Source organism: Haliotis cracherodii, unplaced genomic scaffold (assembly GCF_022045235.1).
Source record: "Haliotis cracherodii isolate W230 unplaced genomic scaffold, xgHalCrac1.p SCAF_17, whole genome shotgun sequence".
Classification (NCBI taxonomy): domain Eukaryota; kingdom Metazoa; phylum Mollusca; class Gastropoda; order Lepetellida; family Haliotidae; genus Haliotis; species Haliotis cracherodii.
In genome coordinates this window covers 24,962,037-24,986,114 of record NW_027266272.1, presented here as the reverse complement: position 1 = coordinate 24,986,114, position 24,078 = coordinate 24,962,037, and the positions used below count along the sequence as shown (strand labels likewise).

Genomic DNA, 24,078 nt, shown 5'->3' with positions numbered 1-24,078 from the left:
TAACGATTGGTCAAGTAATTAATTGTATGATTGCATCCGATCAGTTAACCCTTTATTGACGTAATTGAATATCTGGGAGATCTTTCAACATTAACCTGTTCATGGGTTTTTAAATCCTACCACACATGGCCCCCCACAGAATGTGCATAGAGAAATGTCTTCAATGCAAAAGGTTCAAATGTTCACCAAATGTTCTCGCACCAAAATGTACTCACAATGACATTCCATTCTACGTCAAGACCCAACCCAACCGTGGTCGTAGTAACATTTCCATATAGGGACATTCATTACTATCCCGTGTTCTACGGTTAACGAATGGTCAAGTAATTAATTGCATGGTTGCATCTGGTCAGTTGACCCTTTATTAACCAAATTGACCTGTGACGTCATGCATACATTTGCATATTAATGAGTTATTCTGTCAACTCCCCTATAATAGCTGTTCAATTCGGTCTCAATACCTTATTGACAGAGGTGCGATTGACTACAATACCTATTCAACTCCCTGTTGACCTAAGGACAATACCTATTCAACTCACTGTTGACCTAGGACAATAGTGTGACCTCACAGATATCAAATGAGTTCAGAGGTCAAGGCCAGGTCATAGGTCAATGACGTCATAGACACCTCATGGGAGGTGGTGGGGGGTATTCTGTATCCACATATAATCTACTATTATTCCTGTTGCAGTAGGAAAGGATTTTCATGCAAATGTAAGTACAGAAAACTACCTTTATAACGAACACCCTTATAACGAACTGGTATCCATTTGTTGCATATATGCTTTATGTATGCTTATAACGAACTACGGTTATTACGAAAAAAAATTAGTGGTCCCTTGAGTTCGTTATAACCGTAGTTTACTGTATGCATAACTATGTTTTAGTATTTGACCATTTGCCTTAGCAAACAGCATAAACAGCATAAATGGGAGTTGAGTTTTGTGAGTTTGCTGTCTGTCGAGGTTAAGAATTTTAGACACATTGCCCCAACAGTAAACTCGACCCCTTTGTTTTGATAGGTGCAGTCCTTTTGACAAAATTCATTTTCAGTTGAAATACTGGGTGTACTTGAAGGTAAGTGGTTCGGGAACAAGGGGGTATAAGGTCAAATGATATTCTGTAAGGTACAGTGACGGAGCTTGTGAAGGACGGTGCCAATTCAACATCTACTGAAGAAGAAGCTTATGAAGGCGTGAATCGTAGCTACGGTATGTGTCAGCGACCACTAGATGTCCGATAGTAATAGCAGAGCAGTAAAGCAATGATTTCGTAGTTACTCTTACCACAAGCATGCAGTACAGGGACCAGTTCAGCCCTGAATTATCAAGGGAACAGTACTACAGTTACCTGAAAACCTGAAATTGTAAATCAATAAAACTTGAGACTGCTCAGTGATCACAGATTTTATTCAGGTTTTTGAGGGCTTCATGGAAATTCCTTTGACAAATACAGCAACACTTAATTGGAATTATCACTACATTTGTCAAGGGCACAACTGATATGTGCTTAAAACTTCATAAAACATACCATAGGAATTCCATAATGCCACGATACTCCTCCAATATACAATCCCAGAGCATCTACCACCATCTCTCGTAGTGAATGCTGGGTTCAGTGATGCCACAAGCCTTAAGCATTGTTTCTATACTTGCTATCATGGGGGATGGACCACACAGGTAGCACTCCACCTTCCCTGGTTTCAACCTGTCCGTCACTTCTTGTATGTGCTGCTCTTTGATTCGACTGTCTGTGAGAATAAAGATAAAACATACATAATTTTCTCTGACATCCCTTTATATTAAACTTTTGAAGACATCAGATTTGTTTTGACCCCCAACATCCCCACCCCACCCCTCCGCCTGTTTTATGGAGAAGGACGGCTAGGCAGCAACTGACACTGTCGTAGATGTTTCCACTAAGGTTAAACCCGTGACAATGCTGTTGAATCATGGGTAATAATCAGGGGGATTCTGGGATTGAAACCCACAAACAACATATTCTTAGACAGTGAGTTTGATTTTATGCCGCTTTTAGCAACATTCCAGCAGTATATTGTCATTGTATTATTTCGGTGGACACCAGAAATGGGCTTCACACATTGTACCCATGTAGGAAATCGAACCAGGGTCTTCGACGTGACGAGTGAACGCTTTAAACATTTGGCTACCCAGACCGTCCCCATTATGTTAAGTCAAAAATAGAATCTGCTTGTAATAATAGGATAACACTAGCCTACTGCTGGAAGATAAGAAATATCATATATATGATGTACACTTACTGGCTTTGTTCAAAATGTATTTATTAAGTTTTAGAATGAATCACAACATTAACTATTATGGTTGTTTTGGCATCTGGAATATTGGTCTTTTAGCATGGATGTATCTGTAGACCTGCTCATCTCAAATCTGCAGCAACTGTCAGTAAGGTTTCCCACTTGCTGTTAAAGTGGTTCTAACAAATGTTTAAGGCTTTGAAGATGTGACTTGTACGTCACTGACAACAGGACCAATGGGGAATCAGTGAGTGTGTATGATTTTACGTCGCTTTTAGCAATATTCTAGCAATATCACGACGGGGGACACCAGAAATGGGCTTCACATTTTCTGCCCATGTTGGGAATCGAATCATATGATTGTCTATATCTCATGTACAATAAAAATAAATAAAAAAATCTACATAATTTCCGCCAGACACAAATTCACGAACAAAATGTGTTTTGTTCACACAAAATCCTTAGGCAACAATGATTATTATGAGAATGAGTTTTGTGTACATGTATAATGGAAATATACAAATATCCCTACCAAAAGTGGACTGTAGATCAATATTATGTATCGACAAATAGAACGTTTCTCTAAAGGCCGTGCTTATGGTATAGAAAGTGAATGTAAACGAACGACATGTTCGATGTTACATTCTCTAGAACTAACTTTATCTACGTGTACCTACGACGGTGCATATAATTGTGTATGTACAATACTTTATAACAAAATACAAATATATGGATACACTGCAACAAGTTTTAGAATTCAACAGTTATTGGCAAAATATTTATTTCCGCGAGACAACAAATCAGACACAAACCTTGTTTCCACAAACTCCCTAGGCAACAATGATTGTTAGCTATGGGCGCCATTTTACTATTTCCTCCCTACATATTGATATCACTTAATGACTTTAGATACTAGTATCAATAAATCGAATATCGAATCCGCCTCACAGGTCGTTTGGACAATGAATAAGCATGAATTTCGCAAACGAGTCCCTGTTTCATGAGCTGATTATGCGGCACAGATTAAAACATGGAAACAGGTTTGTGGAAAATGGGGCGAAGCGTTTTGGCAATTTTCGTTTACTGATCGTGTTAGTTTGGTTTCTCGATATTTGTCTTCTCAGTAACTACGTGCCTATATAATTTCGGTCCGTGCAGGAACGAACGGGAACCAGTCAATGTGGAGTGTTGGCCAGAAGCTGGGTTCCATCTCTTCATTCAGTAAGATGAAACAGCCTGGTTCCCTGGGTATGCCGCGCTGGCGCTACATAGTGTAAGCTGGGCCCCGTCTCTTATATCACACTATATTGGCATCGTGTAGCGCCAGCGTAGCATACCAAGGGAACCAGTTGTATCTGTAATAACAACCAATGGAATTAACTATTACTATACACTGCGGGACGAAGCTATTAATAGCTTGGGTATTCCCGTTTTTCAGTTTTCTTTGAGAACAGCGAGCAAAAAGCCAGTTTAGAAAAAATGAACTCACTAAAATACTTTAAATGGCAGTAAGAGAAGGACAATTAATATGATGGTATCATATTTAGGACGGGTCAGGAACTTCTTGTTGCTGTATATCGAGCAAGATGCTGAAAGTGAAAGCGAAAGTAGGATTCGCTCTACCGCGCACTGCAACGGAAGTACAGGTAGACCAATCAGGATGCGGTTTCAAGTACCAGTCTCCCACATCTCAAGATGCTGAAGACTTGCCACGTATTCCGCGACGTCGTGTTCCGTGAGTATATTTAGTATAAAATTATATTATCAGCTGGTAATATGTACACTGTATTCGGAGTCTGTGTAACAGACACGTAGGCATGCAGACAAAACGTCCGGAGTGAAGCATGTGCATACAGAAATGTTCAAGCAGATTTCAGACAGTGTCTGTGGATGTTGAGTTCATTTTGTGAGCGTTGTGCCGCCGTTGGTCCATCTGTCGTTACACTGCCCAACCTATGAATCTGAAACTTTGCATGAATCATACAAGCTATTGTGTCTCAGTCCTATAAAGTGCTCACAAAAATGTTCATCGAACTTTGAGCACGGCCGCCATTTTGAGGTCAGTCTGTTTGTCCTTGTCTGTTGTGCTTCCTGAATATCTTCTCTGGTGTGACACTGATTGAGCTTAAGCTTGATGACATCCCTCTATGTTCAAGACGTCGAAATCCAATTTTAGATGTGGCTTCCAAGACACTCAAAAGTTCTGTTTTTCTGATATTGTACATTTTGACCTTGATTAACCTTCATGTTTTGAGGTGAGGTGAAATGGTGTTTAACGTCATGTCCCAAATTGTGAGCGTGTGCATGTATGTGCATGTGCGTGTGGTTTTACTACTCCGGACTAATGCTTTATAGTGCTAACCCTCTGAGATACCAATCCGCAGTTTAACATGAATACACCACTCAGAAACAATATACTGACCCAAGCTGTCCAGTCCTTGTTTTAGCCCCTTACCGTGTCGGGCCGAGTAACAAGTGCTTTCTTTTAATGTCTTTTGGTAGGATACAGCCAGGGATCGAACCACTGACGCTCTACCTCTAGACCAAGGAGATGGTCTTACGTTATGACCATGTCCTTTCAAATGTATTTTTGGCCCAGTTAAACTCATCACTTCCAAAACTGAGGGAGCTGAACTTTGGCAAGTATGTTTCACAACCATGAATGAATTTTGACCCTCGGCAATCCCAAGACAGACAGCTGAACCCTTGCATGCACAATAATTACTATATGAGAAGGCTTCATCTGGAATTTATCTTTGGTAGACATGCAATAATAATACCAGAAAAAAAACTAATGTAAATCAACCAATTATATTAGGTTACGTTATATTTAAAAAAAAGATTCTTGGTTTGACGTGGGATGAATTTTTTTTACAGATAGTCTTTACTTTTTTGGACAGTTACTGTGAATATTTCTGGGTGTCTGTAGACACCAGAGAAATAGGACTTTGGAATATGACATAGCAGTCATTATTCTTTTGTCAGCATATTAAACAAATTAGGAGGTCATTTCAAAGAAGTTATCACAAATTCTTTGGAACCTCCTCAAATGTTACATCAAAGAAGAAGGTTCTGAACGTGTGGTACTCTTGTTATATCATGGACAGTGTTCATAAATGAGATAGGAGGATGCATTGTGAGAATGAAAAATACCAATGTTTTTGTAAATATAAACAACAAAACCCTTTTCCTAATCAAAGAAATCTCTGCTCAAATCAGAGGACATTATAAAAAGTGTGTTGTAAGTAAAGTTTTAACCATGAAAACCCAAATGGGATACTGAAATAATGACCTGCAATCCCGATATACAGCTGGTGAGCTACAGTACCCATGACACAATGATGTCGGACTGGCTTCACTTATTGTCACAGCTTGATTAGATTCCGCTCCATTTTCACAGATAGTGCATGGCGATGTGAAGAGAACTGTGATGGCCAGTACAGATGAAGACTGTGGACACCATCTGGTAATGGCAACTTCTGGTGAGCAGTCTGAAGGTCACATGGCCACTTCTGGTGAGCAGTGTGAAGGTCAAATGGCAACTTCTGGTGAGCAGTCTGAAGGTCACATGGCAACTTCCGGAGAGCAGGCTAAAGGTCACATGGACACTTCCAAGCCTCAAGGACACTTGGCTGTTTCTGATGTTGACATAGCAAGTTCAGATGAGGAGTACCTCACAGCAGAGGATGACTCTGGCAACAGCGTGGTCAGTTCAGACGAACCTGGAGGTCACCTGTTAACGGCAGGTTCAGCTGAGACGGAGGAGGACCTTGAGCTTGACCTTGTCACCAGAATAGGTTCAGGTGGGTGTCACTGTTGCCCTCCATGTCACCCTGTTTGTCATTTTAAAAATAATTTACCCAGCAACTGAATTAGCTCCATCTCTTAAAAATACAGGAAAAATAAAGTAGACTCATGTAACACACATGTACGCACACACACACTGTATGTAATGATGTCCAGATATGCTTGGAGGTGTGTAATGATTGTCAAGGTGCTTCTATCTTGTATGAGGTTGTGGAGGCACGTTACATCAAACGGAACGTCTTGGTATATGTCTGGATATGTTTAGAGGTGTGCAATGATTGTTAAGGTGCAATCTTGGGCACATTACTTGGTGGTGTGTAATGATTGTCAAGGTGCTTCAATCTGGTATGAGGTTGTAGAGGCACATTACATGGTGGTGTGTAATGTCAGTCAAGGTGCTTCAGTCTGGTATGAGGTTGTAGAGGCACATTGTGTGGTGGTGTGTAATGATTGTCAAGGTGCATCAATCTGGTATGAGGTTGTAGAGGCACATTACATTGTGGTGTGTAATGGATGTCAAGGTGCTTTAATCTGGTATGAGGTTGTGGAGGCACATTACGTGGTGGTGTGTAATGATGGTCAATGTGCTTCAGTCTGGTATGAGGTTGTAGAGGCACATTGTGTGGTGGTGTGTAATGATTGTCAAGGTGCTTCAATCTGGTATGAGGTTGTAGAGGCACATAGCGTGGAGGTGTGTAATGATTGTCAAGGTGCTTCAATTTGGTATGAGGTTGTGGAGGCACATTGTGTGGAGGTGTGTAATGATTGTCAAGGTGCTTCAGTCAGGAATGAGGTTGTAGAGGCACATTACATGGTGGTGTGTAATGATTGTCATGTGGCTTCAATCTGGTTCAGGAGGCACACTGTGTGGTGGTATCTGCTAGAAACGTTGATAAAGTAGCTGTTTCTAATCTTCAAGGCAAGATGAGAATTATACATAAATTTATGCAAGAACTACGTATTCCGTACTTGTCATCCTCGCCATGAAGTGGTAGCGGTATATTGGAATCCCTTCTGTCTGCCTGTTTGTGAAAGACTGTTCAATCGTTCTTAATCAAACGTTGCACAGTATCTAACCTTGGACTGGTTCCTTTTACCATTTAGGAATTTTTTAAATTTCTTAGTTTGGTTTCCATCACAATAAATTGAGTGTAGGTTCAGATAGATGAGGCCAGGGTTTATTTCCGGAGCATAACTCAAAGACCATTTATTATTTCTTGATCAAATTTAATTACCCCCATCTCTCTCTCTCCCCTTCTCTCATTCGGGTAATAATGAACTTGGCTATTACCTGTTGAAGATGATTCAAGAATTACTTATCTGCTGAACTTCATGTGTAGCTTATTAACTTGATTCATCATTTATATGTATTGGTCATCAGCAATTGTTATTGCTGGGATAAGATTATAATCTAAAGAAAGCGAAAGCACTGCTAAAATATTAAATGATGTTATTCAACGTGTAAAGAAATTATCTGATCAATTCAAATGTTGGTTTCCATGGTTACCAATGATTCCTCATTATTGGTGTTGACAGGTAACCGTCTTTCAGGGGGCTCCCAGGTGGCCAATACTTTGAACATCATCACTGGACAGGCCAGACAAGGAACACTTGGGAGAGGTGAGCGTTCATGGCTGAAGGGTCAGTGAATGAGTGAGTTTGGTTTTACGCCGCTTTTAGCAATATTCCAGCAATATCACGGCGGGAGGACACCAGAAATGGGTTTCACACATTGTACCCATGTCAGGAATCGAACCCGGGTCTTCGGCGTGACGAGCGAACGCTTTAACCACTAGGCTACCCGACCGCCCCTGAAGGGTCAGTAGTCTACTAGATCTTGTGCAAGACTCTTACCATTCTCAGGGAGCAGATCGTGCCGATCATCAATCCCAAATGCCACCCTCATGTACTGATGGGTGATGGAGTAGTGTATGCTAACTCCTGAAGTATTGACAATGACAGATCAGTGCTTATTTTCTGATGATGTGACCTCCTATGGAGGTGGCGTAAGAGCTTAACACAGAGAGGTATTGTATCAGAGTAAAAGTTAAGATTTAAATTTGGTTGAATTTGTTGAAGAGGGTTGAAACTGGCAAAATGGCAAACATTGCCATTATCAACAAGACTAAATGAGGAGGGCTATAAAATATGAATATAGTTGTGTACACTGAGTCAGGAACACATCTGTGTGATGTATGATCCAGATGAATTGTTCCCCCTGATAATTAACACAAGAAGATTTAGTTAGCAAATATTTTGTAGTTTAATTTTAATTCCAAGTATTTGCTGGGATGGTTAATAGTTTTCATTCCTCCACAGGTACCCTTGATTTGCGCACAGACGAAGCGATGAAGATTTTTCTTCCAACTGAACCCTACAAAGACATGAAACGAAAATTGAAGGCATTTGGACATGTGACCATCTGCGGGGCTTCGGGAGAAGGCAAGACAACGATGGCTCTGGTGTTAGGTTCACAGTACAGAGACAAAGGCTACGAGGTCGTGTTTATGGACAACATTGAGAAGTTTGACTTAGACCAGTGTCTTAGTAGCCACCCCAGAGTATTCCTCATAGTAGATGACATGTTTGGTACTGTTGGGTTATCTGCGAATACATCACAGGTGAAAACCTTTCTAAACAACCTTCTCCTCCATTTGGAACAAAAGCGGAGTGCGGAAAAGCTGCAGTCAGAAATGCATGAAAGCAGTGATGCTGTTGGTAAATCCAGAAAGAAAGTGCAGAGTCAACCAGAATTTCAAACAAAAGATATTCGTGTTGTCTTCACATCAAAGTCATACAACTTCCATGATGGACTTGCAAAACTGCAGTACGAGGGTTTCAAACTGTTCAAAGGTCAAACTGTAATGGATTTAACCACACAAGATAAATACTGGCTTTCTGACAAAGAGAAAAAGACAATATTTGAACGACATAGGAAAGCTCTTGGTGACTGCTCCATGCAACATATACCTGATTACAGTGAGCTGGAAATCTGTTCAAATATCTTTGGATTCCCTCTTATTTGTAAACTTTGTTTTGAATTTTCATCTTTCTACAAAAATGCAAAATCATTTTTCAAGGAACCACTGTTTTATCTCAGGTTAGAGCTAAAGCATTTGCTTGAAGAGAGAAATGACCGATCGGCCATTCTGGTTCTGATGCTACTGTGTGAAGACAAATTGGACCTGAGCAAGTTAGACAGTAAATGTGAGGATAAGGAAATGGACAGCCTGGTCAAAACTGTTTTACAGATGATGTCTAAAGCTACACGTTCAGGCATGTACAAAGCAGCTAAAGGTTTGAGAGGTACATTCTTCACAAGAGGAGACACTGTTGGCTTTGCTCATTCTTCAATCTATGATGCTTGTGCCTGTGCCTTGTATAATATCAGTCCTATCTTTGTTTTGAAGCACTGCAGTGATGACTTTCTGTTTGAAAGGGTACAAGGTGATAAGGTTGAAGAAACCAAAGTTGATGATCATCTCCATTTGATATATGTCTCAGAGAATTATGATGACCTACTTACCACAAGGTTTACACAGTCTATTAAACAAGGACGTTTTTCTAAATCAGTGACACATCCAATTCTCAAACAAGACGCCACAGTTTTCAAGCTGCTCAAGAAACTTCATTGTGATCGGACAAAACATCTTTGGTTTCACAAGAAAGAGAAAGGACAATGTTTTCTGTACTGGGCAGTTCTTGGACATAATGCACGTCTAATTACAGATATAGAACACACAGCTGGAGAAGAGTTCACTCAAGGAGAAATCAGTGAGGCAATGGAAGGATGTGCACGAAGCAACAACGTGACAGCATTGAAATGGCTGTTCAGCAGGAGTGAGAAACATGACCATCAGTTGACAATGAACAGACTTTTGTTGGTAGCTGCTGAAAGTGGCAGCTCTGACATACTAGTGTATCTGCTACAGGAAGGCGCTGATATCAACACAAGTAACAAAAACATGCAAACCATCTTCCATCTTGTCTGTAAATCAGGAATGGAAAAAACCCTGAAAGTCCTGTTAACCAGGAAACCTGGGAATAATGTTATAAACTCACTTGATGTGAATGGCAGGACCCCTGTCATGGTTGCAGCACACAGGGGAACAGAGGGATGTTTTAAGTTACTGCAGACAACATCAAACTTGAATGTGAAAGATAAACATGGCAGCGGAATTATTCATCTTGCCTGTCGTGGTGGGAACACTGCTATAGTACAACATGTCCTGACACCTTCTAACATCAACAGCAGAGGGGAGTATGGATGGACAGCAGTGATGCAGGCAGCTGTCAGTGGACATCAAAGTGTGTTTGACCTCCTAGTGTCCAACCAAGCTGACCTCACACTGGTGTCTACATCTGGTGACAGTTTACTTCATCTTGCCTGTCGTGGTGGAGACACTGCAATAGTACAACATGTCCTGTCTCCATCTAACATCAACAGCAGAGGGATGCATGGATGGACAGCAGTAATGATGGCAGCTGTCAATGGACATCAAAGTGTGTTTGACCTCCTAGTGTCCAACCAAGCTGACCTCACACTGGTGGATACATCTGGTGACAGTTTACTTCATCATGCCTGTCAGGGTGGGAACACTGCTATAGTACAACATGTCCTGTCTCCATCTAACACCAACAGCAGAGGGGAGTATGGATGGACAGCAGTGATGCAGGCAGCTGTCAGTGGACATCAAAGTGTGTTTGACCTCCTAGTGTCCAACCAAGCTGACCTCACACTGGTGGATACATCTGGTGACAGTTTACTTCATCATGCCTGTCGTGGTGGGAACACTGCTATAGTACAACATGTCCTGTCTCCATCTAACATCAACAGCAGAGGGGAGTATGGATGGACAGCAGTGATGCAGGCAGCTGTCAGTGGACATCAAAGTGTGTTTGACCTAGTGTCCAACCAAGCTGACCTCACACTGGTGGATATATCTGGTGACAGTTTACTTCATCTTGCCTGTCGTGGTGGGAACACTGCTATAGTACAACATATCCTGTCTCCATCTAACATCAACAGCAGAGGGGAGTATGGATGGACAGCAGTGATGCAGGCGGCTGTCAATGGACATCAAAGTGTGTTTGACCTCCTAGTGTCCAACCAAGCTGACCTCACACTGGTGGATACAGATGGTGACAGTTTACTTCATCATGCCTGTCGTGGTGGGAACACTGCTATAGTACAACATGTCCTGTCTCCATCTAACATCAACAGTAAAGGGATGCATGGATGGACAGCAGCAATGATGGCAGCTGTCAGTGGACATCAAAGTGTGTTTGACCTCCTAGTGTCCAACCAAGCTGACCTCACACTGGTGGATACAGATGGTGACAGTTTACTTCATCTTGCCTGTCGTGGTGGGAACACTGCTATAGTACAACATGTCCTGTCTCCATCTAACATCAACAGTAAAGGGATGCATGGATGGACAGCAGCAATGATGGCAGCTGTCAGTGGACATCAAAGTGTGTTTGACCTCCTAGTGTCCAACCAAGCTGACCTCACACTGGTGGATACATCTGGTGACAGTTTACTTCATCATGCCTGTCGTGGTGGGAACACTGCTATAGTACAACATGTCCTGTCTCCATCTAACATCAACAGTAAAGGGATGCATGGATGGACAGCAGCAATGATGGCAGCTGTCAGTGGACATCAAAGTGTGTTTGACCTCCTAGTGTCCAACCAAGCTGACCTCACACTGGTGTCTACATCTGGTGACAGTTTACTTCATCTTGCCTGTCGTGGTGGAAACACTGCAATAGTACAACATGTCCTGTCTCCATCTAACATCAACAGTAAAGGGATGCATGGATGGACAGCAGCAATGATGGCAGCTGTCAGTGGACATCAAAGTGTGTTTGACCTCCTAGTGTCCAACCAAGCTGACCTCACACTGGTGGATACAGATGGTGACAGTTTACTTCATCATGCCTGTCGTGGTGGGAACACTGCTATAGTACAACATGTCCTGTCTCCATCTAACATCAACAGTAAAGGGATGCATGGATGGACAGCAGCAATGATGGCAGCTGTCAGTGGACATCAAAGTGTGTTTGACCTCCTAGTGTCCAACCAAGCTGACCTCACACTGGTGTCTACATCTGGTGACAGTTTACTTCATCTTGCCTGTCGTGGTGGAAACACTGCAATAGTACAACATGTCCTGTCTCCATCTAACATCAACAGCAGAGGGGAGTATGGATGGACAGCAGTGATGCAGGCAGCTGTCAGTGGACATCAAAGTGTGTTTGACCTCCTAGTGTCCAACCAAGCTGACCTCACACTGGTGGATACATCTGGTGACAGTTTACTTCATCTTGCCTGTCGTGGTGGAAACACTGCAATAGTACAACATGTCCTGTCTCCATCTAACATCAACAGCAGAGGGGAGTATGGATGGACAGCAGTGATGCAGGCAGCTGTCAGTGGACATCAAAGTGTGTTTGACCTCCTAGTGTCCAACCAAGCTGACCTCACACTGGTGTCTACATCTGGTGACAGTTTACTTCATCTTGCCTGTCGTGGTGGAAACACTGCAATAGTACAACATGTCCTGTCTCCATCTAACATCAACAGCAGAGGGGAGTATGGATGGACAGCAGTGATGCAGGCAGCTGTCAGTGGACATCAAAGTGTGTTTGACCTCCTAGTGTCCAACCAAGCTGACCTCACACTGGTGTCTACATCTGGTGACAGTTTACTTCATCTTGCCTGTCGTGGTGGAAACACTGCAATAGTACAACATGTCCTGTCTCCATCTAACATCAACAGCAGAGGGGAGTATGGATGGACAGCAGTGATGCAGGCAGCTGTCAGTGGACATCAAAGTGTGTTTGACCTCCTAGTGTCCAACCAAGCTGACCTCACACTGGTGTCTACATCTGGTGACAGTTTACTTCATCTTGCCTGTCGTGGTGGGAACACTGCTATAGTACAACATGTCCTGTCTCCATCTAACATCAACAGTAAAGGGATGCATGGATGGACAGCAGCAATGATGGCAGCTGTCAGTGGACATCAAAGTGTGTTTGACCTCCTCGTGTCCAACCAAGCTGACCTCACACTGGTGGATACATCTGGTGACAGTTTACTTCATCTTGCCTGTCGTGGTGGAAACACTGCAATAGTACAACATGTCCTGTCTCCATCTAACATCAACAGCAGAGGGGAGTATGGATGGACAGCAGTGATGCAGGCAGCTGTCAGTGGACATCAAAGTGTGTTTGACCTCCTAGTGTCCAACCAAGCTGACCTCACACTGGTGTCTACATCTGGTGACAGTTTACTTCATCTTGCCTGTCAGGGTGGGAACACTGCTATAGTACAACATGTCCTAACACCTTCTAACATCAATAGTAGAGGCAGACATGGATGGACAGCAGTCATGCAGGCAGCTGTCAGTGGACATCAAAGTGTGTTTGACCTCCTAGTGTCCAACCAAGCTGACCTCACACTGGTGGATACATCTGGTGACAGTTTACTTCATCTTGCCTGTCGTGGTGGGAACACTGCTATAGTACAACATGTCCTGTCTCCATCTAACATCAACAGCAGAGGGAGTCAAGGATACACACCTGTGATGAAAGCTGTATTCCATGGACATCAAGATGTTGTTGACCTCCTTGTGCAGCATAAAGCTGACCTCACACTTCTAACAGACAGTAATGAGGACATTGAATGTGTAGCTCAGATGGGAGGACATCCTACACTAGCCAAGTATCTTCAAACAGTTAAACATTATGCAACTATGTTCTACTGTAGAACATTCATTCTTGCAGACTTGGAAACACTGTAAACATTTAGTCAATACATTGTGCTTATTTTGTATTTATGCTGTATATATTTCAACAGTATTTCTTATGTGGCTGTCAACATTTGAACCTGTTGCCTACATATGGAGGTGAGCGACATTGCTGAGGCACCATATTAACAGTTAAGTCAGTTTTCTCAAATTTTCTCTGAGAGAAAATTATTTTCCCCATTATTTAATCTGAATATATAATATGAGAGTGAGGTGGAGCTTTTCGTCTCCAAAAGACAGGAATATCATTGAAATGATGATTTTACAAACTTCCCATCTTTTTCTGATATGAAGAGCTAACACTGACCATTCATGTATTGCCAGACAGCTAGCATTGTAGACATGTCCTAATTTTGCTCTAGAGAAATTGTGATTGTAAATTTTGGCTCAGTTTGTAATAAAATTCAATCATCCTTGAAGGTTGATGGTTTTGCTAGTTTTTCTTTCAAATCCAGAATAAACTTAAACCTACAAGCACATTTATAGACAGATTTAGCTTGCTTGGACACCTACCTCCTTCAGTGAGGAGAACATACAAGTATCTGCTGAATCAGCATTCTTCACGAGCCGACAGTTACGTAAAATAATGAAATGCCGTAACTTGTTACCTTATTTAGTTACATTCATCAGCAATCACTGACGATTGGTGAACTGATGGTGTCACAATATTTACTAGATTTGCAGGTGCTGAAATTGGGTTTAAAGTCACATCCCAGAATGTTGCACTTGTATAGCGATGTGGGTGCGTGCGTGCGAGCGAGCGTACTAGTCGGGACTGATGCCGATTTATAGTGATAGCTCACTGTGATACCATGCTGCAGTTTAACATGAATGCTCCACTCAGACACAGTATACTAACTCCGAGCCGACCAGTCTTTGTTTTAGCCCCTTTGTGCCGAGTGCCAGACAGGGTAACAACAAGTACCATCTTTTTACGTCTTTTGATATGACGCATATGGGATGGAACCCCGGACCTTCCACTCTCTGGGCGGACGCTCTACCACTAGCCCACGGAGGCGGTCTACTAGATTTGTAAATAGTAAAGGTTATTTTCGTGTCATTTCATCATTCCTCTTTATTTCACTATCCATCTTGGACTGAAGAAGTGAGAAATTGGTGGCCGGGATCAGGCTTGACCAAGTTCCTCCTCAGTGAGCGAAACCTTCGTTACACTCCCGGTAACATTCCTGATAACAGTGTGGGCGTGGCCATTGCAAGAATCTTGAAATTTGCCCTCGACGCCCAATTGTAGCAATGGTTATACTTTTGTATGTCTTTGGGAATGCCATCATAGTGAATTTTGAAAAGATTCAAAACTGACCATTAATCACTGGATTGTCTGTTCCAGACACAATTATTTACAGACCTCCGCCATTTAGCTGGAATATTGCTGAGTGCGGCGTTAAACAACAAACTAACCAACCAAATGAATTTACCTTTTTGTTTGTTTGATCAGATTGGTTCTAGATTCTAGCAGGGGTAAGAGTATTCGGGGTTACGTCACTTGTTTGTAAACATAATGGTCGGGTCAGCTGCAAGTTCAACTCCAAGCATGGTTGTAGCCACCTATCACAGTGGGGAGCTTTGACTGGTAGCGGAGATAGTATGGAGAGCTCGCGAACAGGCTATCGCTATGAGGAGCTCGATGCTTGACTTGCAAAGGGACACAACTGTCAAGTGCCACCCATCTTTCCTTCCACGTCAGATAACATACAGGTATCCAATGTGGCCTTCCGAGTCCTAATCATGTCAGCGCTGGTTACCATATCCCCTCTTCTGTTCATCGATTAATATCAGTTATTCTATTTTTCTACCAGGGAATTATAGTATTTAACGTCCAAGAGGATCTGGAAATGACCGCATTTGTCTGGGAGGTTTCATCAGACGTCTGACAGCCCATAATGCAGTGCAACAATGCAGATCTTATGGTAATTTCAGACGTATGTTAAGGTCATCATTACATATTATAATTAATAAGATAATTAATAATCAATGGTCATCATATATATCTGACTGACTCCCAACAAATGTATCCGACAAATCCAGTTATAATTTGAGAAAAGGAACATCATCTATCAAAAGAACATTTAACACTGGTTCCCTCAATACCTGGAACAAACTCAGTATTGATATTGAAAGAAGTCCTACTTAACCTGCATTTAAAGCTAATATGAAACAATTAAGAGATTTCTTGCGGAGGCCCCTTTATGCTATTTAGTAGGACCGCTACTATGGGCTATGGAAAGTACTGTGAAAAAGGTTTGCTAATGTGTGCGGTAGGATCTACAGCACACTTCCTCATCCTGACTGGTTACAAATCATTAAATAGGTTGAACACCTGTACACCAATCTCTTCTTTAATTACTTATCTACAAATACATAGACTTTTTTATGGAAAGGGAACTTTGTATCAAAAACAAAAAACAGATGTTACCCCCCTTGAAAACACCTGAGGTTTTGTTTTTGATCTGATATTGTTATTCAGGGTTGTATTTCTATGAAATAAAGTATACAATTCCTCGAGGATTGACTGTGTTACTCAAGGCTTGGCCCAGTTACTCAAGGGTGGGCCCAGTTAAAGGGATGGCCCAGTTAATCAAGGGATGGTCCAGTTAATCAAGCGATGGTCCAGGTACTCAAGGGATGGCCCAGTTACTCAAGGGATGACCAAGTAGCTCAGGAGATGGTCCACATAACCAGGGGTGGGCCCAGTAAAATCATGGGATGACCCAGCTACTCAAGGGATGGCCCAGTTAATCAAGGGATGACCCTACTACTCAAGGGATGGCCCAGTTAATCAAGGGATGGCCTAGTGACTCAAGGGATGGCCCAGTTAATCAAGGGATGGCCTAGTGACTCAAGGGATGGCCCAGTTAATCAAGGGATGGCCCAGTTAATCAAGGGATGGCCTAGTGACTCAAGGGATGGCCCAGTTAATCAAGGGATGGCCCAGTTAATAAAGGGATGGCCCAGTTAATAAAGGGATGGTTCAGTTAGTCAAGGGTGGGCCCAGTTAAAGGGATGAACCTGTTACTCAAGGGGTGACCAAGTAACTCAAGGTAACTCAAGATACTCAGGGTGGGCCCAGTAAAATCATGGGATGACCCAGCTACTCAAGGGATTGCCCAGTTAAAGGGATGGCCCGGTTAATCAAGCGACGGTCCAGGTACTCAAGGGATGGCCCAGTTACTCAAGGGATGACCAAGTTAGTCAAGGGATGGCCCAGTTACTCAAGGGTGCGCCCAGTAACTCAAGGTTGGGCCCAGTGACTCAAGGGATGGCCTAGTGACTCAAGGGGTGGTCCAGTTACTCAAGGCTGGGCCCAGTAAAGTCATGGGGTGACCTAGTTACTCAAGGGATGACCCAGTTACTCAAGGGATGGCCTAGTGACTCAAGGGATGGCCCATTAATTAATGGACGACCCAGTTAATCAAGGGATGGCCCAGTTACTCGAGGGATGACCCAATTACTGAAGGGACGACCCAGTTACTCAAGGTTGGCCCAGTTAAAGGATGGCCCAGTTACTCAAGGAATGACCAAGTATCTCAAGGGATGGTCCAGATACTCAGGGGTGGGCCCAGTAAAATCAAGGGATGCCCCAGTGACTCAAGGGATGGCCCAGTGACTCAAAGGATGGCCCAGTGACTCAAGGGATGGCCTAGTGACTCAAGGGGTGGTCCAGTTACTCAAGGCTGGGCCCAGTAAAGTCATTGGATGGCCCAGTTACTTAAGGGATGGCCCAATTAATCAAGGGACGGTCCAGCTACTCAAGGGTGGGCCCAGTGATTCTAGGCATGGTCCAGTTACTCAGGGGATGGCCAAGTTAGTCAAGGGATGGCCCAGTTACTCAAGGGACGACCCAGTTACTCAAGGGATGGCCCATTTACTCAAGGGAAGGCCCAGTTACTCAAGGGATTGCCCAGTTACTCAAGGGATTGTCCAGTTACTCAAGGGAAGGCCCAGTTACTCAAGGGATTGCCCAGTTACTCAAGGGATGGCCTAGTGACTCAAGGGATGACCTGTTAATCAATGGACGACCCAGTTACTCATGGGATGGCCCAGTTACTCTAGGGATGGCCCAGTTGCTGAAGGTTTGCCCCAGTTACTCAAGGGACGACCCAGTTACTCATGGGATGGCCCAGTTACTCTAGGGATGGCCCAGTTACTCTAGGGATGGCCCAGTTACTCAAGGGATGGCCCAGTTACTCAAGGGACGACCCAGTTACTCAAGGGATGGCCCAGTTACTCAAGGGATGACCAAGTTAGTCAAGGGATGGCCCAGTTACTCAAGGGTGCGCCCAGTAACTCAAGGTTGGGCCCAGTAAAATCATGTGATGGCCCAGTTACTCAAGGGATGGCCCAGTGACTCAAGGGATGGCCCAGTGACTCTAGGGATGGCCCAGTGACTCAAGGGATGGCCTAGTGACTCAAGGGGTGGTCCAGTTACTCAAGGCTGGGCCCAGTAAAGTCATGGGATGACCTAGTTACTCAAGGGATGACCCAGTTACTCAAGGGATGGCCTAGTAACTCAAGGGATGGCCCATTAATTAATGGACGACCCAGTTAATCAAGGGATGGCCCAGTTACTCGAGGGATGACCCAATTACTGAAGGGACGACCCAGTTACTCAAGGTTGGCCCAGTTAAAGGATGGCCCAGTTACTCAAGGAATGACCAAGTAACTCAAAGGATGGTCCAGATACTCAGGGGTGGGCCCAGTAAAATCAAGGGATGCCCCAGTGACTCAAGGGATGGCCTAGTGACTCAAGGGGTGGTCCAGTTACTCAAGGCTGGGCCCAGTAAAGTCATTGGATGGCCCAGTTACTTAAGGGATGGCCCAATTAATCAAGGGACGGTCCAGCTACTCAAGGGTGGGCCCAGTGATTCTAGGCATGGTCCAGTTACTCAGGGGATGGCCAAGTTAGTCAAGGGATGGCCCAGTTACTCAAGGGACGACCCAGTTACTCAAGGGATGGCCCATTTACTCAAGGGAAGGCCCAGTTACTCAAGGGATGGCCCAGTTACTCAAGGGATTGTCCAGTTACTCAAGGGAAGGCCCAGTTACTCAAGGGATTGCCCAGTTACTCAAGGGATGGCCTAGTGACTCAAGGGATGACCTGTTAATCAATGGACGACCCAGTTACTCATGGGATGGCCCAGTTACTCTAGGGATGGCCCAGTTGCTGAAGGTTTGGCCCAGTTACTCAAGGGACGACCCAGTTACTCAAGGGATGACCCAGTTACTCATGGGATGGCCCAGTTACTCTAGGGATGGCCCAGTTACTCTAGGGATGGCCCAGTTACTCAAGGGATGGCCCAGTTACTCAAGGGACGACCCAGTTACTCAAGGGATGGCCCAGTTACTCAAGGGATGACCCAGGTACTCTAGGGATGGCCCAGTTGCTGAAGGTTTGGCCCAGTTACTCAAGGGACGACCCAGTTACTCAAGGGATGACCCAGTTACTCAAGGGATGGCCCAGTTACTCAAGGGATGACCCAGTTACTCAAGGGATGGCCCAGTTACTCAAGGGATGACCCAGGTACTCTAGGGATGGCCCAGTTACTGAAGGTTTGGCCCAGTTACTCAAGGGGTCGCCCAGTTACTCAAGGGATGGTCCAGTTACTCAAGGGATGGCCCAGTTACTGAAGGTTTGGCCCAGTTACTCAAGGGATGGTCCAGTTACTCAATGGACGACCCATTTACTGAAGGGATGGCCCAGTTACTGAAGGGATGGTCCAGTTACTCAAGGGATGGCCCAGATACTCAATGGATGACCCAGTTACTCAAGGGATGGCCCAGTTACTCAAGTGATGGCCCAGTTACTCAAGGGATGACCCAGTTACTCAAGGGATGACCCAGTTACTCAAGAGATAAACAGTCTTTAATATTATCTTAACCGTGTCAACCATGTTAACAGACAAAGCGAACTTACTAACAAAGTTGTCTCCTTTCCCAGCTGTCTCCTCTGTGATGAAATACATTGATGACATGTTGTTTGACTTCATATTGCATAATTCCTCAATTCTTTTCTGAAAAACAAATCAAGTGTCAGTACTGGATATCAGAAATCTGAACTATCAAGAAAAGTTCCTTACACCTGGATCATTAAAAGATCTCAAAATATATTTCACTAAACATACTTAGCTGTCTCAATGCTGAATGGTCAATTTGTATTACTTCACACATACTACCACAGCAATAGCATTTTCCTTAAAGTGATACACGATCATGATGTTTAATCAGTCATTATCAGGGGAACTTTCACATTAAATAATCACGGGTGGCCCAGTCACCTAGATTCACTGTGCAGAGTTGCTTCCCAAGGGCACGCCAGAAACCAACGAATGTGGGTTCGAATCCCGGTTCGCCCGGATTATGTTTCTAGGTTTGTCAGCACCATACCTGTGCTTGTGGGTTTCAGCGGAGTAAGACCTGCATCACTTCAGGCTTTCCTCCCACACTATACTGACACTTCTCCTGGCTTGGTCTTGTGTTAACTGTGCAACTCCGACTGTCATTTGTTTCATTTTGTTTTATTAGCGCCTCGCCCAATATTATTCTGCTCACTTAATATGACACCAGGTACAGCAACTAAAGACACCACCACAAATTTATTATGCCGAAATGCTTTCACTATTTGGTGTTTTTATTGCACATATCATGTCAAACTAAAAACTTCACACCAACAACGCTTAAGTTTAGGATCAAAGGGAGACTACTCTTCACACCTTAGCAGGCAAACCTTATGGAAAGGATTAACTAAAGTCATGAATGTGATTTTTTTTTAAAATGTCTGTCCTTGCACATCACAATTAATTATATAAAAACACAAACAGTGTTGAATAACCAATGTACCAGAATTTGTATGTGAAGTATATGAGGTGGATGTGTGAAAATCCAAGATGGCTGTTACTGGCATACAGTCTCATATTTGGTGAGTAACAACCATCTTAGATTTTTAATGACAGTATACGGGCTCGTGTGGTGTCAGTAGTTCTGCTCTCATGGGTCAATCTCACTTTGAGGCATAATGAAACAAGATATGTGTCTATCTATCGTCAATATCAAGTGGTGTACACAGAAATCATAGGCTAAATGTTCAGTCGTCAAAGATAAGGCATTTCATATCAAACACAACTTGAATTAATTCCCATTTCACACCAGGTTCTGTTTGCTTATGTAGAAATTACACCTGGAACACAGGATGGAACAATCTGTACATTTATTTGACTGCAGTCTGAAGTGCAGTCCACAGATCCAACTGAAAGTTTTCTGCAAATGTACACTTTGAATGACTGTAGAAGTTTGGATTCGGCAAGGAAGTGAGTTGCCACTGTGCCAGCTTTAAACAAAATAGACAACAGGCCTCAAAGAGAAGCCGGGTCAACGGCTTGCACAAAATTAATAAATGCCCTGGGGCCACGTGCACAAAACGATCTTAGCGCTAAGACTATTGTAAGCCTGTGTTAAAGTATGGGAGTTAAGATCATCTTTGCGCTAAGATCGCTTTGTGCAAGTGGGCCCTGGTGTCTAATAGAGGAAAAACAGATTGCACACTAAATCCCATTCTATTTTCAGTTGAACTGTGAGAGTAATTTCAATTTTAAAAAATTTAATACCGGTACTAACTTTAAAACCAGACCTGAATGTAAATGCAAACTGTCACCATACCCTGAACAAAAGTTCCTCCTTGGTTTTGGCACTGAACATGAGGATGACCTTGTTTGGGCACATGCTGCGTGTTGTCGCCGTCTGCTGCAGATCATGAACGTGGCTCAGCATACTCATGAGGGGGTTGATCCCGACCCCACCCGCCACCAGCAGCAGGTTTGTGGGAGGCTCCTCGCCTGGCTGTGGGTCATAGAAGTAGTCGCCACCCACACGCAGGTCCACTTGAGCCCCCACCTTGCACTGGTAAACATGAGCCAAGCATACCGGTAGATGCATAAATAAATCTTGGTATGTCAGACCGAAAACAGAATTAGTTCAATGGAAGTTTATTACACTGATACTGATTGGTAATTGCTGAAGACAGACTCTGTACATTAATGATTAAATTGGATCATGTTGATCAGAATGTGCAATCAAGAGGAGATGTTTATGACCAATGACTCAGAATGCTTTGCACTTTTTAATAAGGCCATTGGCAGCCATATTTGATTTACGATCAAGATGCCTTGAACCGAACTGAGTACAACATAAGGTGATCGTCTCACAAAGTTTCAAGACCCATGCTCTTTAAGTTTTTGCGAAGAAGATCTTATGTTCTCAAGTGAAAAATGGCTATCTGGCAGCCATTGAAATTCCAGTTTTGAAGACACTTAATCCCCTTGAAGTAACACACATCCACACAAATTTCAGATGAATCCATTGAGTAATTTCAGAACAGAAGTCAAAATATAAAAAGTTCATGGCCGCCGCCAATGTCTGTTCATCACTGATAAAATTTCTGATCACTTCGATCAAAGATTAATCAGCAGCTGACTTTTGTACTACCCAGTTAGTCCCACCGAGATAATGATAGAGTTATTCTGAAGACTGTTAGAATTTCAGGCTGATTTTTGGTGTTCTTATGTGTTATTCCTGTCCAGGCCAGTAAGATTTCAGGTTAACTTCTACTGCTATGTATTAGTTTTTTAATTCATATATCGACAAATTATGTCACTAGTTCCAAATCTAGAAAAACATCCTTTTTGCCTAGTCGGCATGGTAAACGTGTTGTTCTATTAAGGCCCAAAACGAAAATACTTGTTTCAGGTAACCTGACCAACCCACTGTTTCACTTGCGACCCAAATGTCAGATTAAATGTTCTGTATATTATCTGTGCTGACGCTGGACCAACAAATAGGACATACACTGCCACTGACATCAGAATAAACATGAATGTACATGTCAAACATTATTAAATACCCTTACATAAATAATCTGTTGGGGCCATGCTACCTGAAACAGATTCTTTTGTTCTTGGCCGAACATAAAAACCAACAGGATCTGATGCCAATGCACAAGTTTGGGCAAGTGTACTCTAACTGTTTTGACGACAGGCTGCTCAGATATCCGAAGGTCGGTGGTTCGATCCCCGGACAAGCGTTTCCAAAAGATGTAAAAATATGGTACTTGTGGTTACCCTAGGCACTCTGCATTAAGGGGATAAAACAGGGACCGGTCAGCTCGGTGTAATCAGACTGTGTCTGGGTGGGGTACGACAAGCATAGGTCGCTGTGGTCCTTTTCTAACTCGGGTCCCCACGAGGTAATAACGATACTTAGTAACGATGACCGTCTCCGTGGTCTAGTGATAGAGCGTCCACCCGGAGAGCGGAAGGTCGGGGGTTTGATTCCCGGCCGCGTCATACCAAAAGAAGTTAAAATATGGTACTTGTTGTTACCTTGCCTGGCGGTCGGCCATACAGAGCTAAAACAGGTCGGCTCGGAGTCAATATACTGTGTCTTAGTGGGGTACCCATGTTAAACTGTGGCATGGTATCTCTCACTATAGAACCAGCATTAGTCCTGAATGTACAAGAAGCCCCCCTCCCCACCACACACAAGTCGCCATTTGAGTGCAATATTCTTGAAAGATTTCTAGATTTAGATAAGTAGAATTCTTGACCAGATTTATTTAGAGATTGTTGTCATATAGCTGGAATACTACTGCGTGCAGCATTATTCCAGGAAACAAACATTCCACACAATTGAACGAGTCAACTGCACAATCTGACCTTTGTATGCACCCAGTGTGCAGGTGGATGAGGGCTGCGTTTGACTGCCAGTTGCAGCATCCTGTCCCTCTGCAGCAGACCCGGTGACGACCACATGGAGAAGCCCCCTACTGTATCTACACCAGGGATGTGGCTATCCACCCTGAACACAACACCATATCATGGTCAAAACAGTGTTAGCGATCCGGTGACGACCACATGGAGAAGCCCCCTACTGTATCTACACCAGGGATGTGGCTATCCACCCTGAACACAACACCATATCATGGTCAAAACAGTGTTAGCGACCCGGTGACTACCACAAGGAGAAACCCCCTACTTGGAAACAGCTAAGTCAACAGGCAAACAGCGAAGTCAACAGTCAAACAGCTAATTCAACATTCAAACACCTAAGGCAACAATCAAACAGCTAAGTCAAAAACCAAACACCTAAGGCAACAATCAAACAGCTAGTCAGGGT

General features: G+C 43.4%; 2 protein-coding genes across 2 annotated transcripts in view; one reads left to right on the top strand and one right to left on the bottom strand.

The window, feature by feature from the left end:
• Positions 1-14,261, top strand: part of LOC139464987 (uncharacterized) — a 38,084-nt gene extending 23,823 nt beyond the window's left edge. Inside the window, exon 6 of the mRNA XM_071246643.1 lies at positions 10,307-14,261. Within this exon, the coding sequence (XP_071102744.1) occupies positions 10,307-13,890 (3,584 nt within the window). The 3' untranslated portion in view covers positions 13,891-14,261. The remainder of the gene's footprint in view (positions 1-10,306) is intronic.
• LOC139464997 (oxidoreductase NAD-binding domain-containing protein 1-like) lies at positions 1,584-23,714 on the bottom strand. The gene is made up of 4 exons (XM_071246657.1): positions 23,619-23,714; positions 21,568-21,807; positions 19,829-19,925; positions 1,584-1,750 (listed from the first exon to the last, which is right to left on the bottom strand). The coding sequence occupies exons 1-4, from the start codon at positions 23,712-23,714 to the stop codon at positions 1,584-1,586; spliced, it is 600 nt and encodes a 199-aa protein (XP_071102758.1).
• Between the last annotated feature and the right edge of the window lie 364 nt (positions 23,715-24,078).

What these genes read in the sequence shown, in the direction of transcription:
- LOC139464997 (XM_071246657.1), bottom strand. Translation starts at nt 23,714, where the DNA reads ATGTGGTCGTCACCGGGTCTGCTGCAGAGGGACAGGATGCTGCAACTG. An exon ending in CACACTGGGTGCATACAAAG is followed by an intron (nt 21,808 to 23,618) that starts GTCAGATTGTGC and finishes CATGTTTACCAG; the next exon opens with TGCAAGGTGGGGGCTCAAGT. An exon ending in GAAAGGAGACAACTTTGTTA is followed by an intron (nt 1,751 to 19,828) that starts GTAAGTTCGCTT and finishes TTATTCTCACAG; the next exon opens with ACAGTCGAATCAAAGAGCAG.